This window comes from Planococcus citri, chromosome 2 (assembly GCF_950023065.1).
Source record: "Planococcus citri chromosome 2, ihPlaCitr1.1, whole genome shotgun sequence".
Classification (NCBI taxonomy): Eukaryota; Metazoa; Arthropoda; class Insecta; order Hemiptera; family Pseudococcidae; genus Planococcus; species Planococcus citri.
Window position 1 is genome coordinate 59,732,126 of NC_088678.1, and position 18,842 is coordinate 59,750,967.

Consider the following 18,842-nt stretch of genomic DNA (forward strand, 5'->3'; position numbering starts at 1 on the left):
CACATGTTCCTGAGGTAGCGCTGTAATGGAAAAAAATATTTCAGATCCGCTTGGTCACGATAGATTTGCTGGAAGGCTTCTAAGAATCACGCCAGGGAGAATTTTTATGAATTACTCGATTTCCCTTACAATTTCTTTTTTTTCATCCACTTCTTTGCAGAAAAGCTACTAGATTTTGGTTTTAATGGTTAATATGGAGTTTAATAAATGCGCTTAAATAATTGTTTGTAAAAAATCAGCAAATTTGTAATTTTTAGAATTTTTATAAAAGGAGTGGTCGTATTTGACCACTGATGCGGTGTAGGGTTAATTAATCTCGTTTGCCTTTTTATTCATCTTCGTAAGGGTCGGCTCTCGGACACATGTTTGCGTTTCTGTTTTATTTATGTATTACGCACACTTACGCAACTGGTTCGAGAATTCGAGATGCTCGACTAATGAGGGGTGAATCTTGGTGACCAAAAGGGTGTTAAACAGCAATTAGTCTCGTATTAATGAGTTAACTATTTAATTTCGCTCAAGCATTTTAAATTTTTCATTAAGCGTTTTTGCCAAAATGAACTGATCTAAAAAACCTAATCGATGAATTGAATGTGTTATCGACTTACCTACACGTTTTTTAACGCTAGTATAAAAAAAAAATAGGTACAATATAAATTACTAGGGCAACCCAAAATATAGCCCACCTACTCTTATTCAAAGATAATATTGAATATTTTATTCGATACCATCGCTCTGTGTTATTGCCGAAGAAAACCGAGAAGAAGGCATATTAAGCTGTACATAATTACTAGATTATTTCTTTTTAGCTTTGAAATTAAGAAAGTGAAAGTTCATTGATAAAATCAATGATCGAAGATCAATATTCCAGTCTTCGAGAATATTCATCGCGAACATCAATCAAAATCAAAAGTATACTCTGTTCGTATAAAAACAAATCTGATTGAGTGAAAAAAAGACACCTCAAAAATGAAAATATTAGAATTTATCAATTTTTGGCATTGCCATTATTGTACAGGGAGTAAGTACCTAACTACCTATGCCGAGTAGGTAGTAGGTAGGTACCTGAATTTGAAAATGATGGAGATTTGAGATCGCATACGCAATATCACCTTGCTCTGATAAGAAACATTATTTATTCTACATACTACATGTAGAATAAAACGCTACTTTACTCTCTCTAGTCGTTCGACTGATCAAATGCACGTTTTCCCATGTTTAGATAAACTAGGTTATTCAACTCGTAAAATAGAGTGATTTTCGACAATTTTTAGTTGCTTCCCTAGTAGGTAAACCTCAAAATTCGTCAAAAAAACACGTTATTTTCCTAGTCAAATAAAATAACATTGTATTTATCTCATATCTGATGCATAATGAGCATTATGAATCATGTTTCATTCTTTGTACATACAAATTGTAACATAGCAGGGGAATTTATCTATTGATTAATCATTAATTTATCGTTTCAATTTGAACATTTTGAATCAAAATTTTAATCGTACATTACGGTGTATTCTTTCAACGAAAATTCAACATTAATTTTGAAAAATTCTAATGATATTAGTTTTGCACTTTTCAATTTTTCACGATTCACGTCTACAAAAAAATATGATAAGGTAATACGTTGTTAATTTTAATTAGATTATGGAACTTTGGAAGCTCGTTAGCTCGTGCAGTCGTGCTTCGTTTTTCATTCATTCGTTGCTGCAATAATTCTCCAGTCATCATTACATATCATACTGATTGGTATATTTGAAAACCGCTTTACTGTTCGGAAAATTCAGTCTGAATAATGCGGTTTGAATTGCTCGATGATTCCGCTGTTTGCGCACATGAGCCGTGACGAACTTGTTTTTTGTTTCATTGTTCAACATGAAATCAATGGAATGAATATTAATTATTAATCGAAATTCGAACAATAAATGAAATATCATTCTGTAAATGTAAAAATTGCGTTTTAGTATTCTCGCGATATGCTACAATGCAACAAATCTGCATGCGTCATTTAACGCTACGTGATTGGTTCTTTGAACGTCACGCGGCAGCCAATAGAATTCGTCGTTTTCAAACTCGAAATCTGAAAGTGTATAAATACTCGATGTTTTCTGGCGAGTACGTTATTCGTTTACTTTGTTTATCATTCGTTCAGTCGTGTGTTTTTGTGCATTCCACTTCACTTCGAAATGGCTCGTACCAAGCAAACCGCTCGTAAATCCACCGGAGGAAAAGCCCCGAGAAAACAATTGGCCACCAAAGCTGCCCGTAAAAGCGCACCAGCCACCGGAGGCGTGAAGAAACCTCACAGATACCGTCCCGGAACCGTAGCTTTGAGAGAAATCCGTCGGTACCAGAAATCGACCGAACTTTTGATCCGTAAATTACCTTTCCAACGGTTGGTTCGTGAAATCGCTCAAGATTTCAAAACTGATTTACGTTTCCAAAGCTCTGCGGTGATGGCTCTTCAAGAAGCCAGCGAAGCTTACTTGGTTGGTCTTTTTGAAGATACCAACTTGTGCGCCATCCACGCTAAGCGTGTGACTATTATGCCGAAAGATATCCAATTGGCAAGAAGAATCCGTGGTGAACGTGCTTAATTCCGTTGAAAATATTCAATATCGTATCAAAACGGCCCTTTTCAGGGCCACCAATTTTGATTTCTTCTCAATATTATGGTTATACGATGTGGTCAGTGGTGAATTGTGGTGTGATTTGTGGTTCGATTCGACTAATAAATAAAATAAAGTCAAAATTTCTCAATATTCATGTCGAATTGTGAAACTTAATAACTAATGAGAATGATAGTTGTAAACTCTGGCAAGTATTTTATTTTCTCTACCATAAAATACGTACTATGATAATGAACTGAAACTGAATCATTTTTAGAAAAATTCGGCTAGTGACTAAAAAACCAGTGTTTTTTACGTTTTATTTCCTTTTTTTTTTTTTTTTTTTTTGAAATCGTATCATATTAATATAATATCTGAATTTGGCAATTTTTCTGGATTGTATAATTTATTATAAAAATCGTGAACAATAAAATACCTCGAAAATCAAATATCAATCAATTTTTTTTCTTTTCGATATCGTATTATGATTTGAGGAGTCTAGAAGCAAAAGTCATTTTTGCCATCAAAAATTCAAAATCGATTTCGTTTTTTTTGCAGTTTCGATACAATTTTTCATACTCCCATAACCCTATCGATACTCACTTTTATCGTACTATTGGCAACAATTGACTTATGATTTTTTCTTTGTACAACTTACGTACATATAATACTTATGCTTCTGACTATATGGATAAAAAATAAGTATGACGAGGTGAAACCCATAATAAGGTTCTTAGAAGTTGAGTTTTCAATGTTTTGAGTACAATTTTGAAAAAATGAACGACCCCTTTTAAAATCACATTAATTTTGTTGAAATTAATTTTGCGAACTGATTTTTTAAAATAATTCTTACCGTACTTTTTTACTTCATTCACAAAGGTAATAATTATAATGATTGATTATACCGTTGTTTTTTTTTGACCAAAATGAACAAACATATTTGATACCATCAACCTCAAATCAATAAATTGCATTCAAACGTACTCGTAGGTAAAAACAAATCGAAATTTGAAAATAGTTTACTTGCACGAATGTGCTTGCGCTCTTCCTTGCTTTTCAAAAGCATGTTTGATACCGTCTTGTCTGTGGCTGCATTGATGATAATTATACGGTTACGGAAATAGCAAAATATAATAACATACCTTAATTTGGATTTATTATAATACATACTGATAATTTGTGTTTTTGTTCTCTAAAAGTATAAACCCCGTTCCAAATAATGACCACCAAGACAAACGAATAATATGGAAATAACATTAGCCTAATAGCAATATCCGTAGATGATAGACAATTGAATAGGTACATTAATTTTTGCAAGTAGGTACAATGTACATAAAACATGAACTATGTGCTTAGAAATTCATGTTCGACAATGTCTCGAGCTCGTAGTAAATCATAATTTGGATGTGGACGAATATGAGCGGCTTGTTTCGTTTACAATTCATGCCTCTTTTAATTTCTCATCTAAAAAAATTTAGAAAATTGAAGATCCTAAAATAAATGAAATCACATTGTTCCAATTTGTATTACTCGAGGTAAAATTTGAGATTCATTCAATTGTAATGAACGTAGTTAATTGAATACCTGTTAGAAATTTGAATTTTGAATCTAAATGACAGTCGAAGAGCTGTGAGCCGAAATATTGAATTATTGAATGAAATGAATATTTTAATCTAAAATGAAATGAAATGAAAATGAAATAATATTCAAATGCATAATAATCGTCATTTCAATACACCAAAAAAACCTTACTTTGTTAGATTCAAATTTAGAACGTAAACTGTATCCTGATTGATCGTAAAATAAATGAAATCACATTGTTCCAATTTGTATTACTCAAGGTAAAATTTGAGATTCATTCAATTGCAACGAATGTAATTAGAAATTAGAATTTTGAATCTAAATTACAGTCGAAGAGCTGTGAGCCGAAATATTGAATGAAATGAATATTTTAATCTAAAATGAAATGAAATGAAAATGAAATAATATTCAAATGCATAATAATCGTCATTTCAATACACCAAAAAAAACGTTACTTTGTTAGGTTCGAATTTAAAACGTAAACTGTATCCTGATTGATCGTAAAATAAATGAAATCACACTGTTCCAATTTGTACCTATTACTCAAGGTAAAATTTGAGATTCATTCAATTGCAACGAACGTAATTAGAAATTAGAATTTTGAATCTAAATTACAGTCGAAGAGCTGTGAGCCGAAATATTGAATTATTGAATGAAATAAATAAATATTTTAATCCAAAATAAAACAAAAAAAATATTAAATATTCAAAATGCATAATCATCCACTTCAATACACCAAAAAAAAAACGTTACTTCGTAACTTCGTTAGGTTCAAATTTAAAACGTAAACTGTATCCTGATTGGTCGAAGCGCGAATACGCAGCATTAACGGAGTTGCATGAAAAGCGAAACGTTCATTGGTTGATGCATCAACCAATCAGGATACAGCGTTTCCGTTTTCGTTTCATATAAATACAGCCGAGCGTTTCGTAAGGTATTATTGTGAATCTACGTTCTTGTTGTTAACTGTTGTGTAAATCTTCATTTGCCAAAATGACTGGTCGCGGTAAAGGTGGTAAAGGTCTCGGAAAAGGTGGCGCCAAACGTCATCGTAAAGTTCTACGTGATAACATCCAAGGTATCACGAAACCAGCAATCCGTCGTTTAGCCAGACGTGGTGGTGTCAAACGTATCTCCGGTTTGATCTACGAAGAAACCCGTGGTGTCCTGAAAGTTTTCTTGGAAAACGTAATCCGTGATGCTGTCACCTACACCGAACATGCCAAGAGGAAAACCGTCACCGCCATGGATGTCGTATACGCCTTAAAACGCCAAGGCAGAACCCTCTACGGTTTCGGAGGTTAAGCTTGCCCTATTTGGGGATATTTCCAGACTCAAAAATCCGTTAAAACGGCCCTTTTCAGGGCCACCAAAATAATTTCTTCTTATAATGTGAAACACAGTTGTTGAAACTTGACATCATGAGTTGGTAAATTTAATATTCAATATGAATATTTAGTATTGAACATTGATACTTTGATAGATCACACACATGGAATGGAATGCGCGCAGGTTAGGATGTTCCATGTGTAGTCAAATTACAATTAGCCTATAATATGTATTCTCTCGTAGACTTTTCTTTTTCGTCACTCAATGTATATGTTACGTTTTACATTAGGTTGTACCCAAAAAGATAATAATATATGTTATATTGGAAGAAAAGGAGCTAATAATAATATAGAGAAGCGTAAATGAATTATTCAATTTGTGATTTTCCTTCAGAATGCATTTTTCATTGCAAAATAATGATTTTAGCTAACTTTCCCCGATAATTACCATTCTATAAAATTCTTTGTCTCAAGTAATTGCCTTCACTGCTCCTGCAAATCCTTTCCTGCTGAGTGAAAACATCAGTCCTATAAAAGCTATAATAATTTCATCAATACTATGTACTAGAATATGTAATCTTGATCGTTCATAGAATAGAATCTGTTCTGTTCTGTTGACGTGATATTTTCATTTTTCAAATTCATTCCAACGTAGGATGTTTGTTCGGCGATGGAAATTCAAATCTATTACTGATGTGATAAATACGAAGTAGCGAATAATAAAATACATATTTATTTTTCAGTTAGGTTAAAAATGATGATGTATTTTGAACCATAAAACTCAAACGTTCCGAGTACCAATACATTTGCAAAACTGTTCTTTTTTATTTTTAAAAATTGATTTCCCCATGTTTTTGACATTTTCAGAGCATCATTTTATTGAATTTTCTAGGTATACTTTTCATACTAGAGTGTTATAGCAATATACGTAATATTTGTAGTGTTATTAATTTTCGATAGGTAATTTTCGGAAAATCGATAGATTTTAAATATGAAAACGTCATCAGAATTCTAATTTTATACAATACGACGTGATTGCAAATTCATCAAGTTTTATACGTAATAATAATCTCAATCGAATGGAAAACTAATTATTAATTAGTTATATCTTGAAGCAAAAGTAATCGAATCATTATGTTTATGTATCTCTTGAAAAAACAAGTTCGTAAAGTAAAACACTTTCATACGTGAAACATTACTAGTTCTTAACGTTGTTTCAAATTCTAATTTTATACAATACGACGTGATTGCAAATTCATCAAGTTTTATACGTAATAGTAATCTCAATTTTCAATCGAATGGAAAACTAATTATTAATTAATTATAATATCTTGAAGCAAAAGTAATCGAATCATTATGTTTATGTATCTCTTGAAAAAACAAGTTCGTAAAGTAAAACACTTCCATACGTATAACATTACTAGTTCTTAACGTTGTTTCATAAAACAGCGCTTTCCACCAATAAGATCTCAGTAAACGAGATGAAACGAAATACTCGCTTGTGATTGGTTGTAGGATTTTAACATTTTTCATATATAAGCTACGGTGTCTCAGGTAAGTGTTATTCAGTATTCGTACATTCTACTTGTTCTATACGTGTTAACTCGTTCAATCTCAAGAATCATGTCTGGTCGTGGTAAAGGCGGTAAAGTCAAGGGAAAGTCAAAGACCCGTTCTTCCCGTGCTGGATTACAATTCCCAGTTGGTCGTATCCATCGTCTGCTGCGTAAAGGAAATTACGCTGAACGTGTCGGAGGCGGTGCTCCAGTATACCTAGCTGCTGTTATGGAATATTTGGCCGCTGAAGTTTTGGAGTTGGCAGGTAATGCCGCTCGTGATAATAAGAAGACTCGTATTATCCCCAGACATTTGCAACTCGCCATCAGAAACGACGAAGAATTGAACAAGCTGTTGTCCGGTGTCACCATTGCTCAAGGTGGTGTCCTCCCGAACATTCAAGCTGTTCTTTTACCGAAGAAAACCGAGAAGAAAGCTTAAGCTTTCCATCATTATCTAAAACGGCCCTTTTCAGGGCCAACAGATATCATTTCTTCACAAATGTGATTTATCTTTGTTGTATGGTTACCAGTTGTTACTCAAGTTTTACTTTACTATTCGAATTCGACATTCGTTAATTTGGGTTGAGTTGGGTAGTTCGACTTCGAAAGTTTGAAAGAAGTGGTACGTAAAGAATAATTTAATCTAGTAATCTCGAATTGATTCATAATTATTGAATATTAAAATATTTATCATCATTACTTCTTTACTTGTTTTATTAATCCAGTACGACCTTTCGACGAAATACATTTCGAAATCACTTTCGTGAACACAATCTTTTCGAAACATAAAACATGTTTTCTTTTTTTTTTTTTTACAATTTACATCGTTCCATCGATGCGTCAACAAATATAAGGGCTTCTTGAGGTATGGAATCAAATCTGAACCTATTTTTTTAGTTTGTATTTTGTAATAAAAATACGGCTATTTTCTGACTAAAAACACTGATGATAAGAATCAGTCAATCAAAAAACAATCTTTCATTGATAATGCTTATTAAACTGTGTGAAAATTTACAAATCAACACTGAACTTCGAGTCTTTGATTCTTCAAAATTAATTTTCCTTTGTTGAGTGAAGGTTTCAATATTTCCTTTAATATTGATCAAGTAGACGAGAGTTTTGCTTAGGTTTCTGAACCAATCCATGCGGATAGATAGTCAAAAAGTCCGTCTTTCATAATTTGATTATGATAAAGATCCAAGGTCTACTTATTGCAATTTTTGGAACAATTTTAGTAACAATTCGTGATGTTCAACTCAATTACTAGAATGAAGTAAGCATACGCATAAATATACTGGAAATTTAACGAAGAATGCATTTATTATAATCATCAAAGTGCGATCGTTTTACTATATGTGTGCCTCTAGATATAAATTTAAAAAAAAAATGATAATAAAAATGTGCTCAATTACATAGTACTGTGTTACGAATATGTGCCTAGATACAAATCGTGAACGAGTGGAAAATTATGACGTGATATGATACAATTTTGAAAAATTTCGATGTTGAAATCAATTTAGAAAAGTTGTTAGGAAAGAAAACTTACTTCTCTTGCCAAGTTTTCAAATATTGCTATGTTTGATTGATTTGCTTTAACTGAGCGACTAGCACCTCAGTTCTCAATTTACACTTCAGATTTAATTTTGGCATCGAAAACCAGTTCTCAATTTACACTTTTGATTTAATTTTGGCATCGAAAACCTTCCTAAAACAATCTGTCCTTGAAATAAAACAAAATAAATTTATTGATAAATATTTTTGGAAATTAAATTCTAAAAAAGGGAGTTTTCATCACTTTAATTCATTTCCCCATCATGTTTTTAGGAACAAAAAAAACTTTCGTTTTGAATCAATCTACGTAAAAAAGGAGTTGAGAAGAAAAGAAAAATATTCGGGGAATGGAAACAGAGCTCGTGCACCATTACATTAATTATTCATTTATTTGATTCTATTCTAAGTAAAGTGTAATCAATAATCATTAATCTATCCGAAATTAGATTTATTTTAGCCTTTATTTGTTCAATGAAAAACACGAAAAAGTAGTTTTTTCTCTATTGATCTCATCAAAATAAAATGCACGTTATTGAGTACGAAGAACCATACCGGTAACGCGCTTTCGTACAAAAAAAGAATGAGCCAATCGCGTAACGGGAAACCTGTTCTCGCTTCTCATTGGCTCATGTTACTTGGCTCGTTTGTTATAAATACTCCGTAATCTCTCACGGTAGTATTATTTCTCGTTTTGCAAGTTTGTGTTGTGGTTCATTTTACGTGTCGCAATGGCTCCTCCGAAAAGCGCTGGTAAAGCTGTCAAGAAGGCCGGTAAAGCCCAGAAGAACATCAAGAAAGACGATGGCAAAAAGAAGCACAAGAAAAGGAAAGAATCCTATGCTATCTACATTTACAAAGTCTTGAAGCAAGTCCATCCTGACACTGGTGTCAGCTCGAAGGCGATGAGCATCATGAACTCGTTCGTCAACGACATTTTCGAAAGAATTGCCGCTGAATCGAGCCGTTTAGCTCATTACAACAAGCGTTCCACCATCACCAGTCGGGAGGTTCAGACCGCTGTCCGTCTTCTTTTACCTGGTGAATTGGCCAAGCACGCTGTTTCCGAAGGTACGAAAGCCGTCACCAAATACACCAGTTCGAAGTAAAACCCCGTCGTATTATTAAAACGGCCCTTTTCAGGGCCACCAATTATTATTTCTTCGCATTAGTGAATTGAACACAGTGTTGCCAATTTAGCGGTTTTCAAGCTATTCCTAGCGATTTTGAACATAGAAAACCGCCAAAAAATGTCCATCTAGCGGCTAGCGGGAAGTCTAGCGTTTTTGACTTCATGGCCACTTTTACCATTTTAACTCACAAATTCAGCATTTCAGCTAAAAAATATTGAATTTTTGAAAAAAAAAATCAATGAAATTGAACTTTTGTAAAACCCATCCACTCAATTTCATCAATTCTTTGGTAATTTTTGAATGATTTCACTGTTTTTTAGTTTTTAGTTATTTTTGTACAGTTTTAAAATTTTAACAAATTGAATCTTCATCAGTTTTGTATTTTTTACATGACTTGAGGTTTTAAAAAAATGATGAAAATCTAGCGGGAAGTCTAGCGATTTTGCTATATGGAATTTAGCGGTTTTTAGCGGTTTTTTAGGATCAATCTGGTGGGATTTTTCAATATGGCATTGGCAACACTGATTGAACACTATTGATTTCAAATCGTAGAATAAATAAAATATAAATATTGCATTTTGATAATTTACTAATTACAACTTCGGTTGAATCCTAGAATTTTCATGTCTTATCAGTTTGACATGAAATATAAATAGTCGAGAGGTTTCGAGTAATTGCTCCGAGTTTTCGCTATTCGCTTTTGACCTGATAGTTGGATCGTTCAAATTTGTGCTTTGAGTCTGTCAGGAAGGAAGAGGGGTAGTTTCGCAATCGCAAAAAGCAAAAATATGAAACCCAACTGTTCGAGTAGGTTTTATATAAATTATAACAGTGCGGTAGTTGCAATCGTAAATAGACATATTGTAGGTAAAGGTAACTGATAAGTTTCGCTTAAGGGACTTTTGATTGAAATGAAAAAAACACTCGCTTTTGATTAGATGATAATGATAAGTTGACATTTTTAGCAATAAATTTACGTGTAGCACTTCAATAATAATACCTAATTTTCAACGTTTGAATTTCCAAACATTGAATACGAATGCATAAATTATTTATTTTTTTTTATGAAGTTCTTCTCTTCATTTCTTATACTACTCGAATCTTCAAATTGTCGAACTCGAAATGCTAAATAATACGATTTTATTCAAGTATCATCAAAGAAATAACCCTAAATTCATAGGCTACGAATTTATATTTCTTCATCTGACGAGTTGATGGAATCATAGAACACTTTACGCCTACTTTGAAAAATTACTGTGATACTTGAGTCTGTAAACGAGAGAAATAATAAATTTGTTACGAAAGATTCACGTTCTCATCATTTCGTTTTTGTATTAATTTCATATTCGTAGGTATAATAATGAAACTCGGAAATTTATTCAAAAACTTGAGAAGCATGGATCAGAGAACATGCATCGGTAGAATTGAGAAAAAACTACGAAGTGAATAGAAAGGGGAATTTGCAAAAAAGTAAAAACTCAAAAGAATGTAATTTAATTTCATATTTTCAATGGAAATCGGAAAGTTTTACTCTGAGTTTGATCATTCAAAATTATGTGATTAAGGAAAAAGCACAGCAAACTTGTTCGTTGACCTTCGTTTCATTTTTACTCAAAGCTTTTCACACCTTTTGGACTTAATTTTTCAAATACACACATGAATGCCGTGTGAGTATCAGAAACGCTATTGGTTAATCGAAAACAAGCAAATTACTTCGTAAATTGAAATTGATTTGAATCAAATGCTTTTTCTGAAAAAGAAAATTAATTGCGATTGTAATTAAATTCTAATCATTGTTTCAATGTTTCGTAAAAATCTAGATGAAAAATATGAACAAGAAAAAACGTTACTTCGTAAATTGAATTTAATTTGAATCAAATGCTTTTTTTGAAAAAGACAATTAATTGCGATTGTAATTAAATTCTAATCATTGTTTCAATGTTTCGTAAAAATCTAGATGAAAAATATGTACAAGAAAAAACGTTACTTCGTAAATTGAATTTAATTTGAATCAAATGCTTTTTCTGAAAAAGACAATTAATTGCGATTAATGCGATTGTAATTAAATTTTAATCATTGTTTCATGTTTCGTAAAAATCTAGATGAAAAATATGTACATTGTACATTGTACAAGAAAAAACGTTACAATCATAATGATAATCCGTATTGCAAAAATACGTATTTTGATTCGTTGATTTGAAAAAACCCGCCAGCCAATCACGTTCGTTCTTTTCAAACACTGCGCACAGAATTGTATAAATACTGCGAACGATTCCCACTAGGTATCATTTGCTCATTGTTCCAGTCTTCAATTGACGTGTGTTCCTGTTCAATCATCATTCGACATGGCTCGTACCAAGCAAACCGCTCGTAAATCCACCGGAGGAAAAGCCCCGAGAAAACAATTGGCCACCAAAGCTGCCCGTAAAAGCGCACCAGCTACCGGAGGAGTGAAGAAACCTCATCGTTATCGTCCCGGTACGGTCGCTCTTCGTGAAATTCGTCGTTACCAGAAATCGACCGAACTTTTGATCCGTAAATTACCGTTCCAACGGTTGGTTCGTGAAATCGCTCAAGATTTCAAAACCGATTTACGTTTCCAAAGCTCTGCCGTTATGGCTTTACAAGAAGCTAGCGAAGCTTACTTGGTCGGTCTTTTCGAAGATACCAACTTGTGCGCTATTCACGCTAAGCGTGTAACGATCATGCCTAAGGATATCCAATTGGCGAGAAGAATCCGTGGAGAAAGAGCTTAATTTATTCAAGCGTTAAAACAAAACGGCCCTTTTCAGGGCCACCAATTCTATTTCTTCTTCAATGATAAAACACGTTGTATCAATTTATGGTATTTGAATCAGGTATATCGAATGAAAGTTGAAATATCATATGTTGAGTTTCAATTTTGACTATTTTATTTTTGTTCAGTAGCTAATTCAAACAGATACTAGGTTTCTGTTACTCACTAGCTAGTAAGCTAGCTTAACAGTAATGAAATGAACACTGTCACGTTCATATTATTTGATTGACATTTAAATCAGAATTGTCTAGCATCATGATTGATTGCAATTGCTTCATAATTTGATCATAAGGGAAAAATGCGTCATATGAGATGAGATTACGACTTATGAGAATGAGTTGAGTTGATCAAACGTCTCAACACGTTTCTCATCGTTATTTATCGTTGCATATTTCAATTTCATTGATCGATTGCATTTTCACACGAATAATTGGTTTGGAATTCTTGCAAGTCATATAATTAAAATCATACTGATTTTCGTTGGGCAGTTATTGAAAAATTTATAGGCATGGTTGGTGTGGTAAATTACAAAACAGGTCACAGGAGAAACTGAAATCAAACAGTAATAAACGTCAACACATTCGTATTATTTGATGGACATTTTACATCAGAATTTAATTTATTGTCTAGCTAATGAGAATTATTGCATATCGTGATATTGATTGCAATATTGCTTCATATTTGATCACAAGGAAAAAAATGCGTCATATGAGATGAGATTACGACTTATGAGAACGAGTTGATCAAACTTCTCAACTCATTTTTCATCGTTGTTCATCGTTGCATATTTCAATTTCATTGATCGATTGTATTTTCACACGAATAATTAGGTAGCTTAGTTTGGAATTCAACAACAGTGTTTAATCCAAAAGTGAAGAAATAAGTTTGGTGGCTCTTAAAAGAGCCATTTTAATCAATCAAACTTCTTTCAAGTCATAATTAAAATAATATAAACCTTATAATTTAAGCAATTTTATTTCTTTTAGAATTCTTCCGGTCACCGGTCAGTTTAACATCGTAGGAAATTTCATCACCATTCAATTCTTATCACCTCTCATTCGTCTAGCTAATTGCAAATCACGCGGCATAATCGTCACACGTTTAGCATGAATTGCACATAAAATTGTATCTTCGAACAAACCGACCAGGTACATTTCACTCGCTTCTTGCAAAGCTCCAATTGCTGCACTTTGAAAACGCAAGTCAGATTTGAAATCTCGAGCTATCTCGCGTACCAGACGTTGAAACGGTAATCTTCTAATCAAAAGCTCGGTGCTTTTTTGGTAACGACGAATTTCACTCAAAGCAAGAGTTCCTGGACGATATCGATATTTACGTTTCTTCTTTTCTTCAATACTGGCAGTTTTACGACAGACGTAGGTTGAGTTTTGCTTGGCACGAACCATCACGATAATGATTGTATAATTGAGAGAATTAATTTAAAATTAAAAAGTAAGATCACACTGTGACTGGTTTAATTAAAAGCTCCAAGCTTTCGAATCATTAGTAAAACAGATAGGTGATCACCAAGGATAAGATTTAAGACAATACAATTAAAAATGTCATCACTTCTGTCCGTTAATGTCAAAAGTTATAAATCTCAAAATTTGTAAAAAGGTCACGATTTTCGAAAGAAAAATCAAAACGGAAAAATTTTCCTCAATTTCGAAAAATAAAAACTGTGCTCTCATTGGTTCAATTACATTTACGAGCTTGAACGAAAACAGTTGATAGTTTTTTCAAATACTCGTTCGCTCATTGGTCGAAGTAAAACTAGATTCTAGCCAATGAGGAACGAGCATTCGTATTTCATTTTTATATAAATACCGGTACGACGCATCACGGTAATCATTCGTTTCTCTTGTTCCATTTGATTCTGTGCAAGAAGCTTCATTTATCAAGATGACTGGACGCGGTAAAGGAGGAAAAGGTTTGGGAAAAGGTGGCGCCAAACGTCATCGTAAAGTTCTACGTGATAACATCCAAGGTATCACGAAACCAGCTATCCGTCGTTTAGCCAGACGTGGAGGTGTCAAACGTATCTCCGGTTTGATCTACGAAGAAACCCGTGGTGTCCTGAAAGTTTTCTTGGAAAACGTTATTCGTGATGCTGTTACCTACACCGAACACGCCAAGAGGAAAACCGTCACCGCCATGGATGTCGTATATGCGTTGAAACGTCAAGGAAGAACCCTCTACGGTTTCGGAGGTTAAGCCTACCCCACTACTAAGGTGGTTTTATGGAGTGATTAAAACGGCCCTTTTCAGGGCCAACAAATTCATTTCTTCAACAATAATTGTGCAAACACTTGTGAGTTAATTTACATACATACCTCTAATGGCTAATTATAATAATGAGCAAGACAGTAGGAGTAGGAGTACAGTGCATACTTGATACTTGAATACTTGGTACTCAGAAGTGTGTCTTTTAAAAAGAAAACTGAAAAGTGAAAAGGAGAATGTCAGTTATCTTTGGAAGTGACATCATTGTGTAAGACTTCGTTCAAGCGAATGTTGATAAATGATAATTAATAAAATTAATGTTTCTCTTGCTCACAGTATGTATTCAAGGAGTAGATTATATTTTTCAAATATCAGAGTCGCAAATTTTTTAAAATTTTCAATTCAGTTACTGAAATTGTCTTGAAATAGTGAAATTTGAAAGAGAATAACGGTAAACTTGATTTAATTCATCTTCCTATAAAATTCCAATTTTAAAGTCACACCAAATAATGAAGCTCTCAAGTTTGAAATGAATTAAATTATGATACTCGAAGATGCGTATCCTGTATTCATTATTTTTCGAATCTTTCTCAAAACAAATACTTCACACTTTAAAAACCACTTTAATGAAGCGTACAGTCTTCTAATTTAACACAGATTGGAAAAATTATTGATTTAAGCGAAGAGACAAAACTATGAGTATATTCTACTGTGATCAGTACTCTCTGATTTCGAAAATTTTAAAGTGAGGATAGAGGAATATTCATGTCTAACGTAATGTGTATAATAACATGCGATTTCAGTTTTGAAAAATGAAATTAAGCTTTGAAAAAAGAAATAGCATTGATAAAATGAAACAAAAATCATGAAATGCGTATTGATCATTTCTTTCGGCCTTCTAGTTTCAGCATAAATTTTGTTCCTAAAGAATAGCAATTTACGAATAAACCAATTCAAAAAAACATGCGATTTCACAAAATAAGGTTAAAAAAAGAAATAACATTGATAAAATGAAATAAAAATCATAAAATGCGTAATGATCGTTTCTTTCAGCCTTCAAGTTTCATTTTAATCCGAAAGAATAGTATATACGCATAAACCACGTTAATTCGCATGATACAGCGTTACTCTAACGTTGTTTACGGAAACATTTGTTTCCACCAATAACGTTACACCTTTTCGTGTACTCGTTTGTGATTGGTTTTAAGCATTCCATGTTTTCATATATAAGCTGCAGCGACACTGCAATCATCATTCAGTTCATTCCGTTTTCTACTGTTTGTTGTTACTTGTGAAGAACCGAAATCATCATGTCTGGACGTGGTAAAGGTGGTAAAGTCAAGGGAAAGTCAAAGACTCGTTCTTCCCGTGCCGGATTACAGTTCCCAGTTGGTCGTATTCATCGTTTACTCCGCAAGGGTAATTATGCCGAACGTGTTGGAGGTGGTGCCCCAGTGTACTTAGCCGCTGTCATGGAGTACTTGGCCGCTGAAGTTTTGGAATTGGCAGGCAACGCCGCTCGTGATAACAAGAAAACCCGTATCATCCCAAGGCATTTGCAATTGGCCATCAGAAACGACGAAGAATTGAACAAGCTTTTGTCCGGTGTCACCATTGCCCAAGGTGGTGTACTACCGAACATTCAAGCTGTTCTCTTACCGAAGAAAACCGAAAAGAAAGCATAAGCTTTTACTTCGCAACGAATTAAAACGGCCCTTTTCAGGGCCAACAATTGAATTTCTTCGACAATTGTAATTTTACGTTGTTTGTGGTAACTGGAAAGTTTTTCTTTCAATAAGGGAAGTTCGTCTAATCGTATACAACGTTAGAGAATCATTATACATAATTTAAATTTAAGAATGCGATTCAAAGTTGTTCAAGTTAATGCTGGAACTTGAAGTCCCAAAGATATGAACCTTGCGCATTTTAGGATTTATTTTTTATTTAATTTTATCAGTGCGATAAAGTTGAATGCATTTTTCGAGTTTGATTGAAATTATTCTTCTCTTAGTGGATTTACAACTCAGTTCTAATTTCTAAAAGTAACATTAGCAATTAGCATTACGAATTGCGATTTTGAAACTGAAAAACTCGGAGTCTCGGAGGTTGTTGTGATACCAAGATTATTACCTTCTCATTAACTTTGAAAAATAATTTTCAAATCCACAAATAGGAAAAAGTAACAAAAAGTATGATCATATATAAGCTAAAATATTGAATATAAATATTGAATATTGTACAGCGATATTTGAATTTGAATCGAAATAATACTCAAAATAAGTATTCGGATATGCTAAAATATTCTAAATCATTCGAATAGAATATGGGTATAATTTTACTCCTTCTGACAAATTCTACTCAAATCAAACTTTATGAATGAAAAAAATGTTCGAAAAATCGTAATATTCACGGTAATTTTGAATAAAATTGTTATCAGCTAGAAAATATTTGAAAATAAACTTGCTTATTTAAAAGCGATTTTTTTCTTTTGTAATAAGAGGTACTTTTTTGTACCTTGATATAGCGTAGTTCAATAATAGCCAAAAATGTTGAAAAAGCTAAACATGAAGAGATTTTTCACATTCACTTCCCAGTAAAAATGAATGTAGCAATTATGAAGAAAAAAAATATGATTTTTTTGCACAAATAATTCATTTTCATTTCGTATAAGCTTAATTTTCCAAATGAAGTAGATAGCAAGATGAAAGGTCGTTTTCATGGATTAAAAATATCAATACTAAATTAGCTGCGTGTATTTAGAAATGGTTCGTAGAACAATTTTCAGTCATTTTTTTAGACCATCAAACTACCTATCTTATAGAAAAAATTCGATGAAAATCGTAAATCATCATTCAATGAGTTATTTTAAAACTTGAATTAATTATCTTATAGACTAGGAACAAAAATCGATGAAATCGTAAACCATTTTCAATCTTGAAATCAACGTTATACCTAATGATGGAAAACATGAAAGGGTGAAAATTTGATAAATTATACCTCCTGTGTCCTGTAAAATAATTTTCATACGTACTAAAAATTCGACATCCACTAGCAAAATTCGTAAACAACGTTAGAGTAACGTTATAACATGCGATTTAACGTGGTTTGAGCGTATTTTAAAATTCTTTCGAAATTTAATTAATTCAATGCTGAAACTTGAAGTCCCATAGATACGAACCTTACGCATTTTATGATTTTTATTTAATTTTATCAGGGCGATTTATCATTCAATTTGTTATGCATTTTCAAAATCAGCTTCCCGCTTGCATAAGTTGAAGTTGAATTCATTTTTCGAGTTTGATAGAAATTATTTTTCTCTGAGTAGATTTATAACTCAGTTCTAAAAGTAGCATTATGAATTACGATTATGAATCTCAAAAGCTCGAAGTTGTTTTGTGTGACACCAAAATTCCCTTCCCAGTCACTCGAAAAATAATTCTAAAAAATTGGACGAAAACAAACCACGAATAGGAAAAGGAAACAAAAAGTATAATCATACGTATTATATGAGGTAAAATATTTAATATTGTATAGCGATATTTGAATTAAAATAATACTCAAAATATTTTCGGATATGCTAAAAATATTCTAAATTATTCGAATTGAATATGGGTATCATTTTACTCCTTTTGACAAATTCTACTCGAATCAAACTTTATGAATGAAATGAAATGTTTGAAAAATCGTAATAGGTATTTGCGGTAATTTTGAATGAAAATGTTATCAGCCAGAAAATATTTGAAAATAAACTTGCTTATTTAAAAGAGATTTTTGTTTTGTACAAATAATAGGTTCTTTTTTGTATCTTGATATACCTAGTCCAATACTTAATAGCCAAAAATATTAAAGAAGTCAAACATGAAGAGATTTTTCACAGTCACTTCCCAGTGAAAATGAAAGAAGCAGTCATAAAAAAATTGATTTTCTCGCACGAATAATTCATTTCATTGGTATTTTTTTTTTTTAATGCAAAAAGAAGCTTAATTTTTCAAATGAAGTATCACGATGAATAACCGTGGTCATGAATTGAAAATATTAATAGTAAATTAGCTGAGTGGATTTTGTTA

The 18,842-nt window shown here is 32.6% G+C and overlaps 8 protein-coding genes across 8 annotated transcripts; 7 read left to right on the top strand and 1 right to left on the bottom strand.

The window, feature by feature from the left end:
* The first annotated feature begins 2,015 nt into the window (after positions 1 to 2,015).
* On the top strand, positions 2,016 to 3,788 carry LOC135836847 (histone H3). The gene has a single exon (XM_065351903.1). It carries the CDS (start codon positions 2,184 to 2,186, stop codon positions 2,592 to 2,594), a length of 411 nt encoding a protein of 136 aa, XP_065207975.1. The 5' UTR covers positions 2,016 to 2,183; the 3' UTR covers positions 2,595 to 3,788.
* A 1,165-nt stretch (positions 3,789 to 4,953) lies between these two features.
* On the top strand, positions 4,954 to 6,131 carry LOC135836853 (histone H4). The gene has a single exon (XM_065351910.1). The coding sequence runs from the start codon at positions 5,181 to 5,183 to the stop codon at positions 5,490 to 5,492; it is 312 nt and encodes a 103-aa protein (XP_065207982.1). The 5' UTR covers positions 4,954 to 5,180; the 3' UTR covers positions 5,493 to 6,131.
* An 871-nt stretch (positions 6,132 to 7,002) lies between these two features.
* LOC135836851 (histone H2A) lies at positions 7,003 to 7,773 on the top strand. Its single transcript, XM_065351908.1, has one exon. The coding sequence runs from the start codon at positions 7,139 to 7,141 to the stop codon at positions 7,511 to 7,513; it is 375 nt and encodes a 124-aa protein (XP_065207980.1). The 5' UTR covers positions 7,003 to 7,138; the 3' UTR covers positions 7,514 to 7,773.
* Positions 7,774 to 9,299: 1,526 nt separating this feature from the next.
* Positions 9,300 to 11,061, top strand: LOC135836850 (histone H2B-like). Its single transcript, XM_065351907.1, has one exon. The coding sequence runs from the start codon at positions 9,354 to 9,356 to the stop codon at positions 9,729 to 9,731; it is 378 nt and encodes a 125-aa protein (XP_065207979.1). The 5' UTR covers positions 9,300 to 9,353; the 3' UTR covers positions 9,732 to 11,061.
* Positions 11,062 to 11,852: 791 nt separating this feature from the next.
* Positions 11,853 to 12,547, top strand: LOC135836848 (histone H3). Its single transcript, XM_065351904.1, has one exon. The coding sequence runs from the start codon at positions 12,101 to 12,103 to the stop codon at positions 12,509 to 12,511; it is 411 nt and encodes a 136-aa protein (XP_065207976.1). The 5' UTR covers positions 11,853 to 12,100; the 3' UTR covers positions 12,512 to 12,547.
* Positions 12,548 to 13,589: 1,042 nt separating this feature from the next.
* Positions 13,590 to 13,958, bottom strand: LOC135834115 (uncharacterized). Its single transcript, XM_065347953.1, has one exon. The coding sequence runs from the start codon at positions 13,956 to 13,958 to the stop codon at positions 13,590 to 13,592; it is 369 nt and encodes a 122-aa protein (XP_065204025.1).
* A 351-nt stretch (positions 13,959 to 14,309) lies between these two features.
* Positions 14,310 to 14,820, top strand: LOC135836854 (histone H4). Its single transcript, XM_065351911.1, has one exon. The coding sequence runs from the start codon at positions 14,455 to 14,457 to the stop codon at positions 14,764 to 14,766; it is 312 nt and encodes a 103-aa protein (XP_065207983.1). The 5' UTR covers positions 14,310 to 14,454; the 3' UTR covers positions 14,767 to 14,820.
* A 1,189-nt stretch (positions 14,821 to 16,009) lies between these two features.
* Positions 16,010 to 16,507, top strand: LOC135836852 (histone H2A). The gene has a single exon (XM_065351909.1). The coding sequence runs from the start codon at positions 16,086 to 16,088 to the stop codon at positions 16,458 to 16,460; it is 375 nt and encodes a 124-aa protein (XP_065207981.1). The 5' UTR covers positions 16,010 to 16,085; the 3' UTR covers positions 16,461 to 16,507.
* Positions 16,508 to 18,842: the final 2,335 nt, after the last annotated feature.

What these genes read in the sequence shown, in the direction of transcription:
- LOC135836847 (XM_065351903.1), top strand. Translation starts at nt 2,184, where the DNA reads ATGGCTCGTACCAAGCAAACCGCTCGTAAATCCACCGGAGGAAAAGCC.
- LOC135836853 (XM_065351910.1), top strand. Translation starts at nt 5,181, where the DNA reads ATGACTGGTCGCGGTAAAGGTGGTAAAGGTCTCGGAAAAGGTGGCGCC.
- LOC135836851 (XM_065351908.1), top strand. Translation starts at nt 7,139, where the DNA reads ATGTCTGGTCGTGGTAAAGGCGGTAAAGTCAAGGGAAAGTCAAAGACC.
- LOC135836850 (XM_065351907.1), top strand. Translation starts at nt 9,354, where the DNA reads ATGGCTCCTCCGAAAAGCGCTGGTAAAGCTGTCAAGAAGGCCGGTAAA.
- LOC135836848 (XM_065351904.1), top strand. Translation starts at nt 12,101, where the DNA reads ATGGCTCGTACCAAGCAAACCGCTCGTAAATCCACCGGAGGAAAAGCC.
- LOC135834115 (XM_065347953.1), bottom strand. Translation starts at nt 13,958, where the DNA reads ATGGTTCGTGCCAAGCAAAACTCAACCTACGTCTGTCGTAAAACTGCC.
- LOC135836854 (XM_065351911.1), top strand. Translation starts at nt 14,455, where the DNA reads ATGACTGGACGCGGTAAAGGAGGAAAAGGTTTGGGAAAAGGTGGCGCC.
- LOC135836852 (XM_065351909.1), top strand. Translation starts at nt 16,086, where the DNA reads ATGTCTGGACGTGGTAAAGGTGGTAAAGTCAAGGGAAAGTCAAAGACT.